We start from the raw sequence: 14,203 nt of genomic DNA on the forward strand, positions 1-14,203 counted from the left end.
CATGTGTCCCTCTGAGCTTCCAGGCGTCAACAGCTGGCCACCGCGTAATGGAACAGCGCCATCTGCTGGACGCTTTTCTCCAAGCAGCTTGTTGTGGCTCGTCTAGTCGGTGTTGTCGGGACGCAATCGGGTCTGAGATCTTTGTGCCGAAAAAAGTAATTTGTGAGGTAGGAGGAGTCGGCTGCTGCCCAGCTTGCGCATGCAAAGATAGGCCCATCCATTAACGTGCACATAAACTGGTTGATTTCAAAAGGTTGAAAAATGCACTCAGGACCGCTGTAAAATTGGAAAACGGTCTGCTACGAATTAAAAACTCAGGCAGCGCATACGTCGAAGTGACAGGCACGCCAGAAGATGCTTACTTCATCTGTCACGCACTCTGCTGGGCAGCTCTCATCAGCGCCGTGTGAGGAATCAAAGCGCAGGCGTCGAGTTCGGGGAGGGAGGCTCTCTTGCGCAGACTAGGTACTGTACATGGCCATTGATGCTGCTGGGTAGATGAGAGCCCCTGATGTAAATAAGAATGGCGAGAGCAGCGGCTTCGACACGCAGCCTGATCTTCGCTTGACACCCGGGACGTTCGATGCCACCGCTGGGATTTGATGAAAGGCGCGCTCCAGGTTTTCTGGTTCTCGTCTGAACCATCTCGACTGATGAGTTCCATTTGACAATAGAGCCACAACAGACGGGCGGCTTCTTCTAATAATCACTTGGGGGAAAAAACGGGTCATTATGACCTTAGTATCCTGCAGGAAAACAAAACCATCGGATTGCTTTTACGCGGCAGCCTTCTGCTTGCATTTTCTGTTCTGGAATCCGTTCGCCGTATCCGGGGAGAACTATCATTTCAACGTAGAGGTAAGATGAATGGCCTCCCCTGCCTGGTTATTATAAATGACCGTGCTCTCTCCTCCACATCATCTGCCTCGGCGTGTAAAGCGAAAACATCTCTGGAGCCATCCGTGGCTACAATTACCATAACGCACAAGATGGATCCATAATAACCCTGTGCAAAACAGCATCCCTCGTTTATGAAATAAAAGGATGCTCATTTTTATAACACCGCCGTCCGTGAGCTGATTCAGCCCACTGCTGCCAAACGTGCAGCAGGGATTTGATTTCACCGAGAAAGGTCTATTTCTGGTGTGTTTTAGAAAAACAATCTCGGACCAGAGTGTTTTCTCCGTGAGGTGCAGCCTCTGTTGAAATGATGCACGCTTTGGCAGGGCCATGTTTAAGGAGATTCAGTCATTTAATGGAATCGGATCCTGATGCACCTTATTAATTGGTGTTATTTTCATCTTCACCTCAGACATCCCTCCTATCATGGTGAAGAAAGCTCACACACACAGACACACACACACACACGCTCAGACAAATTCAATTTTACAGCTTGCTGAAAACTGACAGATATCGCTCTGAGATCTGCCTTTGAGCAAACAACACACAGGAAACAAATCAACAGGGGTGAAGGGGGATAAACAAGGCATTTAGCTCAGCACAAAGTGGGATAGAGGCCCAAAAGGGAGGGGTAGACAGAGGAGAAAGCCAGCTGGGCTATCGTAGCGTCCATGTAGTGATGAGGAAGCAGCTCCGTGCTGTGTGAACAACTTATCTTCAGACTGAATCTGAGGCTGACCCCCCCCTGCAGATGATGCTGTCACCTCTGACCACGGCATATAGCCGCGATCTGTGTGTGCAGGGCGAGGGGAGACAGGGCCACTGTCCTGCGCATCCAAAGTGAGCAGCAGCCGCAAGACACAAACATTATAAGGTCACTGGATGGGATTCAAATGCGAACAGTTTGACTGATGACCAGAGAGCCTTGAGGGAAAATGCAGGCAAAGAATAAATCTGCTGCTAATGCTAAAACCACCGCAGAGTGTTTACATGTAAATTCCACCTCAGTAAAGCTTCTAAGCATTTTATTCACTCTGTGCTGCTAAATATAAACCCGGCAGCAGCGGCAGCGGCAGCGGCAGCGGCAGCGGCTCCTTCTCAGTGTTTTTATACATCAGACTGGTAGCAACGGTTAGTCACCTCAGCCTTCTGTGGGCTGCTAGCTCAAGGCTGTGCAGCCATATTTGCATTGATTTTCACGATGGGATTGGCTGCTTAGTGCGAAGTTCAGGGAGGGTGACTGTTGTCAAGCAAGATGCACCATCCACAGCTGCGGAGGAATTTCTGAGGCGTTGGAAACAAAACTAAAAAAAAAAAATCATGTTGAAAATTTAATTTGCTGAACATGCACGTTATTCCCCCCCCCATCACAGGGATGGCTACAGAGGTACGGCTACCTTCACCGCACAGAACCGGGAATGTCTGCCATGCGCTCGGCCCACACCATGCACTCAGCCATCGCCTCCATGCAGCGCGTCTATGGGCTGAATGTCACAGGGACGCTGGATGAGAGAACCAAAGAGTGAGTATGCAAACAAGCTAAGAGGAGAAGAAGAAGTGCTCCTAATGTGTGAATGAATTAATGGAGAATGGAAAAAGATGTCAGCTTCTGAACCCCCCCCCCCCCCCCATTAACACTCCTGATACAAGTCTCAGTTCAAGGCTGTAACAAATGCTGACGCAGTGATATCACACCGAGGTGAGAGCTGCTCCACGGGATGATTAATTAATTGTGTAAACAAAGTTTGAATAAAGTCTGACAAAGCGACACCTCTCGTGCTCTCAGCCCTGGAGCAGTTTGATTAGGATTTTAAGCATACTTGATCATTTGCCTTATGTGTTTATCTGTGTTCCTCATCATCATTTTCTTTCTCAGTTGGATGCAAAAGCCTCGCTGCGGCGTCCCCGACAAAAGTGCTTCGAGGTCGCGGAAGCGGCGATATGCGCTGACGGGACAAAAGTGGCAGCGTGCACACATCACCTACAGGTGAGAAGTGGAGTAGAGGTAGTTGTCATGGAGACCATTGAGAACGGCAGCACTTAGTGTGTTAATTTCCCCAGCTCTCCTCCTCCTCCGTCTCTCCTTCTCCGCCTCGTCACCTGACATCACATGCGCTCCGTTGCCATAGCAACCGCTGGAGTACGTCACGCAATATATATTTAGCCGACGCGCTCAAATCAACACAAACATTCACCCATATGGGCTGTGAACATGTTTTTTTGTTGTTGTTTCATGTCCAATGGAGCCAGATTAGCCGTGCTAGCTGGTTTACGTGCAGATCGGTGGCTGCCTTTTATTAAACAATCGAAACCCCCTACAAACCTCTCTCTTCTTAACAGTGTCCAAATTCTCATCACGGATATTCACACACTCATCTTATCTGGCCTGATTAAGCTGCGGCTTTTAATAGGTTCTCAGAAAGACTAATAAAAAGGACTCTGGCACCACTGGAAATTAACAGGTTACAGCGGTACTGGAAGATAACACTGGCAATTTATTCAAATCCCTCCACAATTTCGAATTGATGAGCCACCTCTTCTAATAGAATGTCAATCTGTGCTGAGCCCGTGCCGCCTCTGAATCCACTTTTTTTTTCTTGAAAATGAGTGGAGAGGGAGGAAGATTTCCCATCCCTCTCAGCCTGCCAGCGACTGATAACGATTGGCGTGGTGAAAGTTCAATAAAAGCTGCTGGGCCTGCAGTAGTTGTCAAGTGCTGCCTCTCTTTTATTTCCTGCCGCCGCCTTGACGGGTGAAAAATGTGCATACCTCCTCTGAATGTACGTTCACGAGCTAAACTAGGCTTTTCTCACCCACGTGTCTCCTTTGTCCTTCCCTCCAAAGCATCAAAAATGTCACGCCAAAAGTGGGGGCCCGGGAGACTCACGACGCCATCAGGCGGGCCTTTGACGTGTGGCAGGGTGTGACTCCCCTACGCTTTGAGGCTGTTCCTTACAGCGCCCTGGAGACTGGCAGGCGTGACGTGGACATCACCATCATCTTCGCCTCGGGGTTTCACGGCGACAGCTCGCCCTTCGACGGCGAGGGCGGTTTCCTTGCCCACGCCTATTTCCCAGGCCCGGGAATAGGAGGGGACACACACTTTGACTCAGATGAACCCTGGACCCTGGGGAATCCGAACCATGACGGTAAGCGAAGACAGCAGCCATGATGAGGGAGAGATAATCACTGATAGAAATCGGGCTGGCGGGAGGACAGCGGGAGGACATGAATTTACCACGGAATATGGAGGACAGATTAAATAGAGACAGTGACGCATCTTTGATCCAGCTGTGCTCCGTGAAGACACACTTCAACATCCGTCATTAGCCTCCCGTCATATCTGCATAAAAGGCTCCGCAGAAGACAGGACAGGCAGCTATTTTAGGACATTCCCCTTCTTCTACTTTCGGCTGTCACCGCGGTCTCCATCACCCTCTGTCCTCTGCATCCTCTCCTCTCACACATACCAACCTCACGTCCTCTAAAACAACGTCCTTAGAGCCGCTCTCGGGTCTCCCTGTAGGTCTCCTGCATGGCAGGTCCATCCTCAAGCTCCTTTCCCACATAATTTCAGCTATTCCGTTTATAGCGAGTGGAATGTGATGGAATGTGGTCAGTTGTTATATATCACATAGTACTGTCTTTTATTCTGTAATGTAGTGAGTAAGACTTCTAATATGGTGGCTGTCATAGATTCTGTGTTTTGTCCTATTGTTGTATTTTAGTGTTATATTACATTTCAAAGGCAGCCAGAGGTCACCAGTACCTTGTAGTATTGATTCGGCTCCATTCAGTCCGGTTGAACGTCGTGTGTTGTAGGATCTTTATGCCATTGTACCCATTTTGCAGCATGAAATACTGAAGCGGCCTCTGTCATTTATTTAAACATCTTAAATTCAGATTTTACAGCACAAAAGGCTTTCACACCCCTCACTTCCGACACCTCCACACAAGCGTAGGAGCGTCCGAATCTGAGATAAGGCTGATACTCTCTGAGTTGATGTGTGTTGTTGTTATACCGTCGTTATGTAATATAGATCTGCGAGTTAGGACTTCATGATAAATGGTGCCACACCTCATGTGTCATGTTTTACATGTGTGGCGGGGGGTGCTGCCAGAGTCCAAACACGGAGATAAGGCGTCTTTGTTGCTGCTCATCTCCATAAACTGGCGACTCCATCGACCATTAAGCTATTTTGATAAGCTAATGAAAAAATGATACGACGAGCCACAGTCGCCCTCGAGATTTGATTATTGCCTTAATGCAAGAGGGGCTCCCGTTGCATTTACATGAGAGCACTCCTCCCTGCATGATTATATTTGCTGAGCGGCGAGGTTGATTCTAAAGGGCCCCCATCCCGCCCTGTGTGTCGGGAAAGCTGCTTTAATGGGCTTTCACAGCAGCGGAACAGTGAATGTTGCATGTTGACATGTGTGCTAATGGCATCTCCGGCCCGTCTCCAGGGAGTTTTTTTTGCAGGATAATTTAGGTGAGATGGAAGATGCTGTTTATGTGAGATAATTGCAGGAGGGGGTAGTGAAACCTTTTAGATGCCGGCCTGGTGTCTGTGGTCGCGCTGGAGGGGGGTGGATATCACGTTTTTAGATGACGACAGTGTCCCCTGGGACAAATTCAGTCACTCTGTAGGAATAAGGCATTTATTTCTAATTCAGGTCAACCCTGTGAAAATGGCCTTGACATGATAAACTGATGTTTGTGTACATTCGGGGGTATTACGTAAGAGTGGGTTTAGCGTTGTTTTTCATTGCCAGGGCAACGACATCTCGTATCTCCACAATCTTATCCATCCACGATCACATGGCTTGTCACCATGTTTTAAAACACTTGCTTAGTCCCCTATTTTGAAGCAGCTACTGCATAAACCCTAAATCCTAAAGCACAACTTCCTATAGAAGTGATTAAACTGGCCAAATACTCAATATTTAATCAGTAAGTCTTGATTTATATCGTGGTGACCAAAGTGCTGAGCATAAAAAGCAAGAAGAAAATATGCAGCTCTGTGTGTGCATGTGTGTGTGTGCGTGTGTGTGTGTGTGCTATAGCGTTCTGCTTTTGTTTCTCCTGTACCATTTGTCTTTTCCTGTGGTGCATTCAAGGCCTCTCCTCCTCTCCAGGGAACGACCTGTTTTTGGTTGCGGTGCACGAGCTCGGCCACGCTCTCGGCCTGGAGCACTCTAACGACCCCACCGCTATCATGGCTCCTTTCTACCAGTACATGGACACAGACAACTTCAAACTACCTCACGATGATCTGCAGGGCATTCAGAAAATCTACGGTAACTCATATATAATTCTCTCTCTAGTGTCAACATCAGAGATGCTCGTTGATGATGAAACGACTCTTTCGCAGATAACGAGAAGTGGATAAAGCCCTCAGAGCAAAGTTAGACGAGTTGATGAAGCAGTCGTGCTTGAGTAGAAAATCTAGATCCAGGTAGTCGTGACGGACGCTGCTGTCGCTCTCGGCTGGAACGCAGTAAACACCAGGTGTCAGCTGACGAAGCGAGCAGCCGTCGGGCGTTTCATAACATGAGTCAACGCGAAGCAATAATCGGTGCCACAGATAAATATTTTTCGGTCAGGATCTGGATTATCGGTGTGTTTGCGTAGGTCCACCAGATAGAGCGCCTCAGCCGACCAGGCCCCCGCCCACGGTCCCTCCTCCGCGCTTCCTCCAGCCCTCGGACCCTCGCAAGCACGACCGCCACGCCCGACCTCATCGCCCACCGCAGGGGGCCAAGCCCTCCAACCCCAACTCCAAACCCAACATCTGTGACGGAGGCTTCAACACTCTGGCCATCCTCCGACAGGAGCTGTTTGTGTTCAAGGTAGCGAAGAAGAAGGAGATGATGATGATGGTGGTGGTGGCGGTGGTGGCGAGGAAACAATATATCATGTGTTTTTGTAGGATCAGTGGTTTTGGAGGGTGCGGGACAACTCGGTGGTGCCCGGGTATCCAATGCAGATCAACCACTTCTGGAAAGGATTACCTGCCAAAATTGATGCGGTGTATGAAAACAGCGAAGGGAAGTTCGTCTTCTTCAAAGGTAGCGTGAACACACGAGACGCAGCAGCATTCGAACCTTTTTTATACTGATTGATGCACTGTGATCTTTCCTTCTTCTTCTCTTTTAACTCGTTAATAAATGTGGAATTAGCTTGCTTTGCAGATTCCGGCGTGTGTGATGAGTAGTTCAGGAAGCTCAGCATTTAGCAGCACCGCGTGTCCGTGTGGTTGTTTTCTTTCCTCTGTGGTAACAGAATGGGTTCAGGTCCAGAACAGTCATCCATCCATCAGGCAGATTAACATGACATCTGTCACCAGCGGGATCAGGAACGGGGGGGGGGGGGGGTCCTCTTGCTTTATTTATTCTCGCTGGGAGACTTAACTCCATGTGTGTGCTCGTGAGTCTTAGCTCCTCCATTACAGCAGCTCTGTCAGAGGCAGAATTAAATGCCACAATTCAATAAATGTAACATGAAAACTAGACTGCAGGGTTTGAGAGCTCTTTATTGTTTATTGTATCATAGATAAAGCTACGCGAGCGCGTGCAGACGTTCTCCCGCTGTGGTAGAAATAGATAGAATCCACGCAGAGTGCTGGAATGCCTGAGGTTTGGTTCAACGTGAACTTAATGTCTTCGTCTCAACACTTCCCAACTTTCGGTGTCTATTTTAGGAAGCCGTTTCTGGGTCTTCAAAGACACAACTCTCCAGCCTTCGTACCCTCAGGACATCTCGCTGTTCGGGAGAGGAATGCCGACGCAGAGCATTGAGACCGCCGTCTGGTGGGAGGACGTGGCCAAGACCTACTTCTTTAAAGGAGACAGGTCTGTGCAGGATGACTCTGACCTCCTCAGAACAGGGAGAGCAGCTCTAGGAAACAAACATTTCTTTTGAAATCTTTTATATTCCAAAAAGGTTTTTGCTAAATACAGCAATTTCGGGGGACTGAAGACTTTTCATTCCTTGTGTTTTTCTTTTCTGTGTTTGGAACCTGTTCCTCCTGAGAAACGTAACGATTTTTGTGCACGAATCGATCGGCACGTCTCTAGATTAGCCTGCATTCCGAGGAACATTCTAACGGTGCGTTTAATAGCTCATCATCAAAGAATTGATGTATATCGTCTGCTGGCATTGTTATTGATTCATGTGTGCGCACATTAGGCCCCCTCCAGCAGCACCGAACCAGGCTTTTACCCCTCCCCCTAAAGTTTGACAATGCGGCAGCAGGACTAACATGTTTTTAAAGCTGTCGCAGTAATAGATCAGGTGACCCCGCGGTCATGCTTTGTCATGATTTTGTCCTCCCTCATCCTGCACGTCTTGACAGGCTGGACAATCTGTCCGACGCCGCGTCGTGAATCATATTTGCGGATGAAAGAAAACTGGCACGGAGGAGCAAAAGTCACGTCTGCCTGGCGTTAAACACAGCTAAGATGTCAGTGAGTCCGCAACAGAAGGCCCGTCGTGGAACCTCTTGTACTTTTCATGTTTGACACGAGCTAAAAATTGCAGCTTGGACGGCCTCTCGGTGCAGCTCAGTTCTCAACAGGCCGCCTTCTGCTCCCGTCTGAGTGCTGGTGGAAGTCTTCACATGGCCAGAATCAAAGACTCCCGCCCCAATTTCACATTGGTTCCTTGGCCTCATTTGATTTGGCCCCTTGATGGATTTGTTAAAGGTGCCTCATTAAGATATTTTGTTTAAATTGGTGTAATTTCCTTCTCCTCAGGATTAACCTAAGGCAGCAGACTATTACTGGGGGTCAGGATTAATGATCACACCTCCGCTCTGACTCTTGTTCTTGTCCTCTCTTTCAGATACTGGAGGTACAACGAGGACATGAGGACTATGGATCCAGGCTACCCCAAGCCCATCACTGTGTGGAAAGGCATCCCTGACTCGCCACAAGGGGCTTTTGTGGATAAAGCTAATGGTTGTTTTTTTTTTTCCAGATTTGCATTTTGATTTCATTTTCTTTTCATTAAGCGCAGACAAATATTCTGAAGAAAAATCCAATTTGCTGTCTCCTGCCACGCTCTAGGTTTTACTTATTTCTACAAGGGGAAGGAATACTGGAAGTTTAACAACCAGTTGCTTCGAGTGGAGCCCGGCTACCCGCGGTCCATCCTGAGGGACTTCATGGGCTGCGACGGCCTGCCTGCCGATCACGAGTGGGACTGGAGTCCCCCGGTGGCAGAGGAGCGCCACTACGACAACGGCGACATGGATGTGGTGATCAAACTGGACAGCACGGGGGGCACGGAGAAAGCGGTGGCCATCGCCATCCCCTGCGTGCTGGCGCTGTGCATGATGGTCCTCCTCTACACCGTGTTCCAGTTCAGGAGGAAGAGCACGCAGCGCCACATACTGTACTGCAAGCGCTCCATGCAGGAGTGGGTCTGAGTGTGTACAGGGAGGAGTGTGGAGCCGCGATAAAGGTCTTGTCATTACTTGAAGCCCCAAGTACAGTAATTGGAAGCACTGTAAAGGCTACAGAACACCAGGATTTCCACGGCGGCACCTTCAATCGCTGACTGAGGATGTAATGAGAGCGCTGCAAGAGGGGGAGACTATCAGCAGAACTCAGCTGAGGCCTTCCGGGTTTTACTAAGACGTGTGTATCTCCTCCGGCTTCTTTCTGTGTCGTGGAATGAACTCAATTAAGAGAGACAGAGTCAAGCTACTGTAAAATGGAACTTGTCGATCCTCGTCTCTGCACGCTGCTTAAAAAGCCACTAGCTCCGACTTCGGTGGACGAGCTCGACACGGTCCAATTCTTTACTTTCAATCCTGAATTCAATTTCGGCTGTGCTTTTCTTTTTTCTTAACTACTCGTGGTCCTGCGAACGATTGCTCATTTTGCGGATGACAAAAACATAAACCAAATATGACCTTTTTCTTCCAAAGAGGATTACTGCTCGATGGTTCTTTCGAGTGGATCTTTTTTCTCTCTCTCTCTCCCTCAGTAGATCGAACATTGTTGCATCGCATTCAGATTTGATTTTTTTTTTTTTCGTCGGTCTCATCCGCCCGTCTGCTCGTTAATCTGTAGAGATAGGAAGCCCTTCCAGGAACTGTGGTGGCAGTCTATCTCTAAAAACAGGAGCCACAAACCTCTCTGCAATATTTATGAGACTGCCTTAATCACAGATTGCTTTAACTCCCTCCTCTCCATGTTGCTCTGGACGGCGAGTGACAATGAGGCACACAAAGAGCCCCAGGATGCTCTTCCAAAAGCAGTGACGGCGGACAGTCGTGTGCCAGGTTGTGCAAAAAAAGAAGAAAAAAAAGGAATTCACCGGCTATTATTTACTGCTTCACCTGAGTTGTAGGGGGGAGGAAGGGGGGGGGGGGGGGGGGGGGGGTTGTTTCTGTGGGGGTGTGCTGAGCCACACGATACGTACTGTGCCCAGATGTACTGTAGTGTCAGTGATTGTGCAGCTCAAATCCTGCTTCCCCAAGGTCGGACCCTAATCTACTCAGTAACCTTCCACACATTGTAAACAGATTTATCGATCCGCGGTTCCGTAGCCGCCATCATATAAGGTTCGAGACGCTTGCATCCTTCATGTAGCAGGAGATAAAGCGAGCCCATGAGAACAGCAATGAGCGTTCTCATCGCTACAGGCATGTTGGTGCTGTTCCACATTAGAATTAAGTTGATTTAATGTAAGGCACTGAAAAGTAAAAGTCTGAAACGGAAAAAGAGTCTAAATAATGATACAAAGCTGCTTTATGAGCTGTGGCAGCAGCTGCCAATTAGCTTTACACAAAATGCTACATTCACTAATTACTAATACATTTCTATAAACCTAGTCTAACATTGTTGGAATTAACACGAATATAAGTGAACTAGAACAAACTAAATTGAGTATGTTAATTGTACATAAGAGCAGTTCGATCGACCGAGGAGTAACAATAATTAGGCGTTAACCTGAATAACACTGCTGTTTCTCGTGATGAAGCAGAGAATGACATGTGAAGGGCTTTAAATCTGATTTTAGTATCTGCCTTTGCTGATCCAATCGATGTTTCATTTATCTGTAGAGCAGCACCGAGGCATCCGCCATGATGGAGTCAACAAATCCTCGTACCTGTATGTCTTCTGGCTTAAAACAGGGCTGAGCTGTGGAAGCAAAAAAAAAGAAAGAAAAAAGAAAACCAACCAACCCTCCATGTTATGCGTGGGGTTCTTGAGCTTGCAGGTTTGTGGTTGCTCTGACAGCGCCGGTGCGTGTGAATAAAGGGTAGCCGGAGAAATGGAGCAGTATTCGCTCCCTTTGTCACCAGAACTTTTAATATTCCAGCCCAGTCCTACTGAGGGCAAACAGTTCAACAGTAAGCAGGATCAAAATGCGTTTTTTCCTCAGTTTAATCCAGCTCAGTCCTCGTAAACATGGCGTTTCTACCCCGACAACAGAGGGCGCTCTCCTGCAGGTATGGTTTATTTGCCATGGTTTGACAGATACATATTGAAATGTTACATATTTCCAATACATCAACATATAGATGTGTGTAAGCATGAAGTCTCAATGTGCTGCCTTGACACACACTGTAAGGAGAGTAGAAAGGCCGAGGACATGAAGAGCATTTAACAGCGGTCAACATCAACATGCAGTATGGACTTCAAGCCATATTGTATGAGAAATATACTGCATAAAATGTGCATAGAGAGACTGTATATAGTCATACGGAGACATTTTTATCTGCCTATAAAGAAATGCTTTGTTGTAAATAAACATGTGCATAATGACTGTGTCCTTGTTTCCTGCTCACACAAAAGCGTTCCAATTAAAAGCACCGTGAAAGGATATTTGTCTGTTGCCCAAGGTAGCCCTCTTCCCCAGGCAAAACACTCATTAAGCTGCCGTCATCTATTTTATTCAAGGATGTTGCAGCAATTGTACCACCGTATTTATTTAGAATACCCACTGAAAATTCAGATTCCTCCTTTTGCAGAGTTTTTTTTTTCATCTTTTTAAAAAATAGCTTTGCTTGGAAAGGGAAACTCTTTATTTGAATTGCATATATTGGCCACTAGATGTCGCTGTAGTGATCCGTGGGGAAAAATAAACTAATCTCCCATGAAAAACTGAGAAACAAAGGCTCTGTGCACATAATTAGACACACACAAATAGAGGATTAGACACATCAGTCTGGGCTTTTTCCCTGCCTGGTTTTTTGATGATGAAGTCTTCCATCCTCACTTGAGACCACAGCAGATACAACAACTTTACCCCCCCCGATTAAACCCTTTATTGATGTTACGACCCAGAATCAGGACCAGAATTCTGCCTCCGTATTGGAGCTTCATTGTCAAAGGTTTGGGATGACAATCAAGATACGAGCAGTCAGTTTTAATGTTGCTGTTAATAATGTTAAAGCAAAACTTTGTATTAATTGTAGTATTCTACTAATTTAAGCAGGGACAGTAATAAAAGTGGTATTTTTTCTGTTTTGATGAAGGCCTTTACAAATATAATATAGAACAAATATATGACACATTATGTGTTGCGTGTCCCAACTAACCTTTTTGTTTGTATGCTTAATTAAATCACCATGGTAACTGAAGTGGAGAGCAACCTGTTCTGAAGGAGGTTATGCCGGATTAAAATTCTTCTTGGTTTCTAGTGCTAATCTGAGTGAAGGAAACCCTTAAGAGAGCTGCACAGGAGGCAAGAGCGCAGGAAGTACTGCATGGATGCAATTCTGACACCTTCTGACAAGTGATGAAAGCTGTGAGCATTTAATTAGTGATGTGGAAATTAATTTGAGCTTGCTTCCGAAAAGATAGGTTTCCCTGACAGCAGCTGCCGAGCCTGGATGGTGGTGTGCTGCTCAGCTCTGATGGCTGTCACGCAGAACACCGTGGAGAGACACAAATTATGAAATTTAAACAACAAAGACCATTAAAAATAGGTTTGTCGCGCATTCTGTCACTTTTCTTCATACCAGCAGAATTATCTCTGTCTACCTGCAGCAAAAGTGAGACATTTTTCTGTCATTTCAGTGCCAAATAAATGTCCACTGTCCTCGATACGTCAGCTAATGGCTGCACATGGTTAACAGATGTAACATCTTATTCTGTAAATTAAAAAAAAAAAATCCGTCCACTGTTTCTATATTTTACAAAGTCTTTTTTCTATGCTTTAATCAACAGGGTTGATGAGGAATTCCTTCTCTTTCATAAAGGTCTTTGATAAATATACGTGTTTTTTTGTAAATCCTTTATACATTTGAAACTTTAATAGAGAGAAACTTGAATGAATGGCATTTTTTGGATGATGAGCAGTGATCGTTGCAGCGTGAAAATGTGTTTTTAATTGGAAAAATATAAAAATCTATCTTAGCTGTTTCATATTTTGAACAAATATTGATGTTATTTTTTGTGTTTCAGGATATTTAAGAGATATAAATTGTGTTTATTATTATTAACAATAGTACAACATGAACATAGTAAAACAAAAAAGAGAGTTGATCATATTGATACCTTTCAGATGCTGCTGTATTAGGAAGGTCAGAACCTGAAATTTAGGAAAAACAACAGGTTTGCATGTTAAAGATGTTAAAGATCGACATAAAGAGGAGCTCAACTCGGCTTTTCTGGATGTTCTCAGATCAGGGAACTGCAACCGACTACTTCTGGGCAGAAACTGGGTCAGAACCTTCCACAGGACACTGACTCTTTTGGAGGACACATTGAGCGGTGGCAGATCTCTTTGTAGCCTGGCAGGTTGGTCGGCTCGCTTCCTGTTTGAAAACAGAAATGTGTGAAGCACAAACCAGCCGTTCCATCGGAACCCAAATTCTGACAGTATGTGTTCAGAGGGGAGGCTTTCTGGGAGGAGGTGGAAATGCCCTTCGCAGTAATAAAAAAGATAAACTGAGCCCTTTCTTAAAGAATAGAAAGCCTCAAATGGAAACAAAATGCAGACGAACCGCTCCAACCTACCCTGATTGAGCAGAAAGGTGTGGTCGATTTGATGAACCCAAACTCCAGTACGACGGGAGGTGTGCTTGATTTCAAGGTGAGCTGGTGACACTTTTACACAGATTACAAAGATTCAAAGGTTAATGCCCACCACGCACACACACACACACACACACACACTTTAAAGGTATCCCACAAAATGACCAAAATGACACTTGATGCGTCGTCACTTTGTGTTTCACCAGCTAACAGCAACAACGATAGCAACAGTACCTCATACATGCATCTCTCTTGGTCATCGTCCCACTTTTGAGAGGAATTCCAAGTGTTCACCTGGTTCGCC

The 14,203-nt window shown here is 46.3% G+C and overlaps 1 protein-coding gene and 1 long non-coding RNA gene across 2 annotated transcripts; one reads left to right on the forward strand and one right to left on the reverse strand.

The window, feature by feature from the left end:
• Positions 1 to 656: 656 nt before the first annotated feature.
• mmp16b (matrix metallopeptidase 16b (membrane-inserted)) lies at positions 657 to 10,207 on the forward strand. Its single transcript, XM_011616175.2, has 10 exons — positions 657 to 858; positions 2,274 to 2,422; positions 2,777 to 2,887; positions 3,745 to 4,049; positions 6,040 to 6,201; positions 6,536 to 6,753; positions 6,834 to 6,972; positions 7,605 to 7,755; positions 8,747 to 8,862; positions 8,971 to 10,207. Exons 1-10 carry the CDS (start codon positions 733 to 735, stop codon positions 9,330 to 9,332), a joined length of 1,839 nt encoding a protein of 612 aa, XP_011614477.2. The 5' UTR covers positions 657 to 732; the 3' UTR covers positions 9,333 to 10,207.
• A 3,113-nt stretch (positions 10,208 to 13,320) lies between these two features.
• LOC115248007 (uncharacterized) lies at positions 13,321 to 13,983 on the reverse strand. Its single transcript, XR_003887040.1, has 2 exons — positions 13,882 to 13,983; positions 13,321 to 13,679 (listed from the first exon to the last, which is right to left on the reverse strand). It is a non-coding gene; the product is annotated as an uncharacterized lncRNA (long non-coding RNA).
• Positions 13,984 to 14,203: the final 220 nt, after the last annotated feature.

This window comes from Takifugu rubripes, chromosome 22 (assembly GCF_901000725.2).
Source record: "Takifugu rubripes chromosome 22, fTakRub1.2, whole genome shotgun sequence".
Lineage (NCBI taxonomy): Eukaryota > Metazoa > Chordata > Actinopteri > Tetraodontiformes > Tetraodontidae > Takifugu > Takifugu rubripes.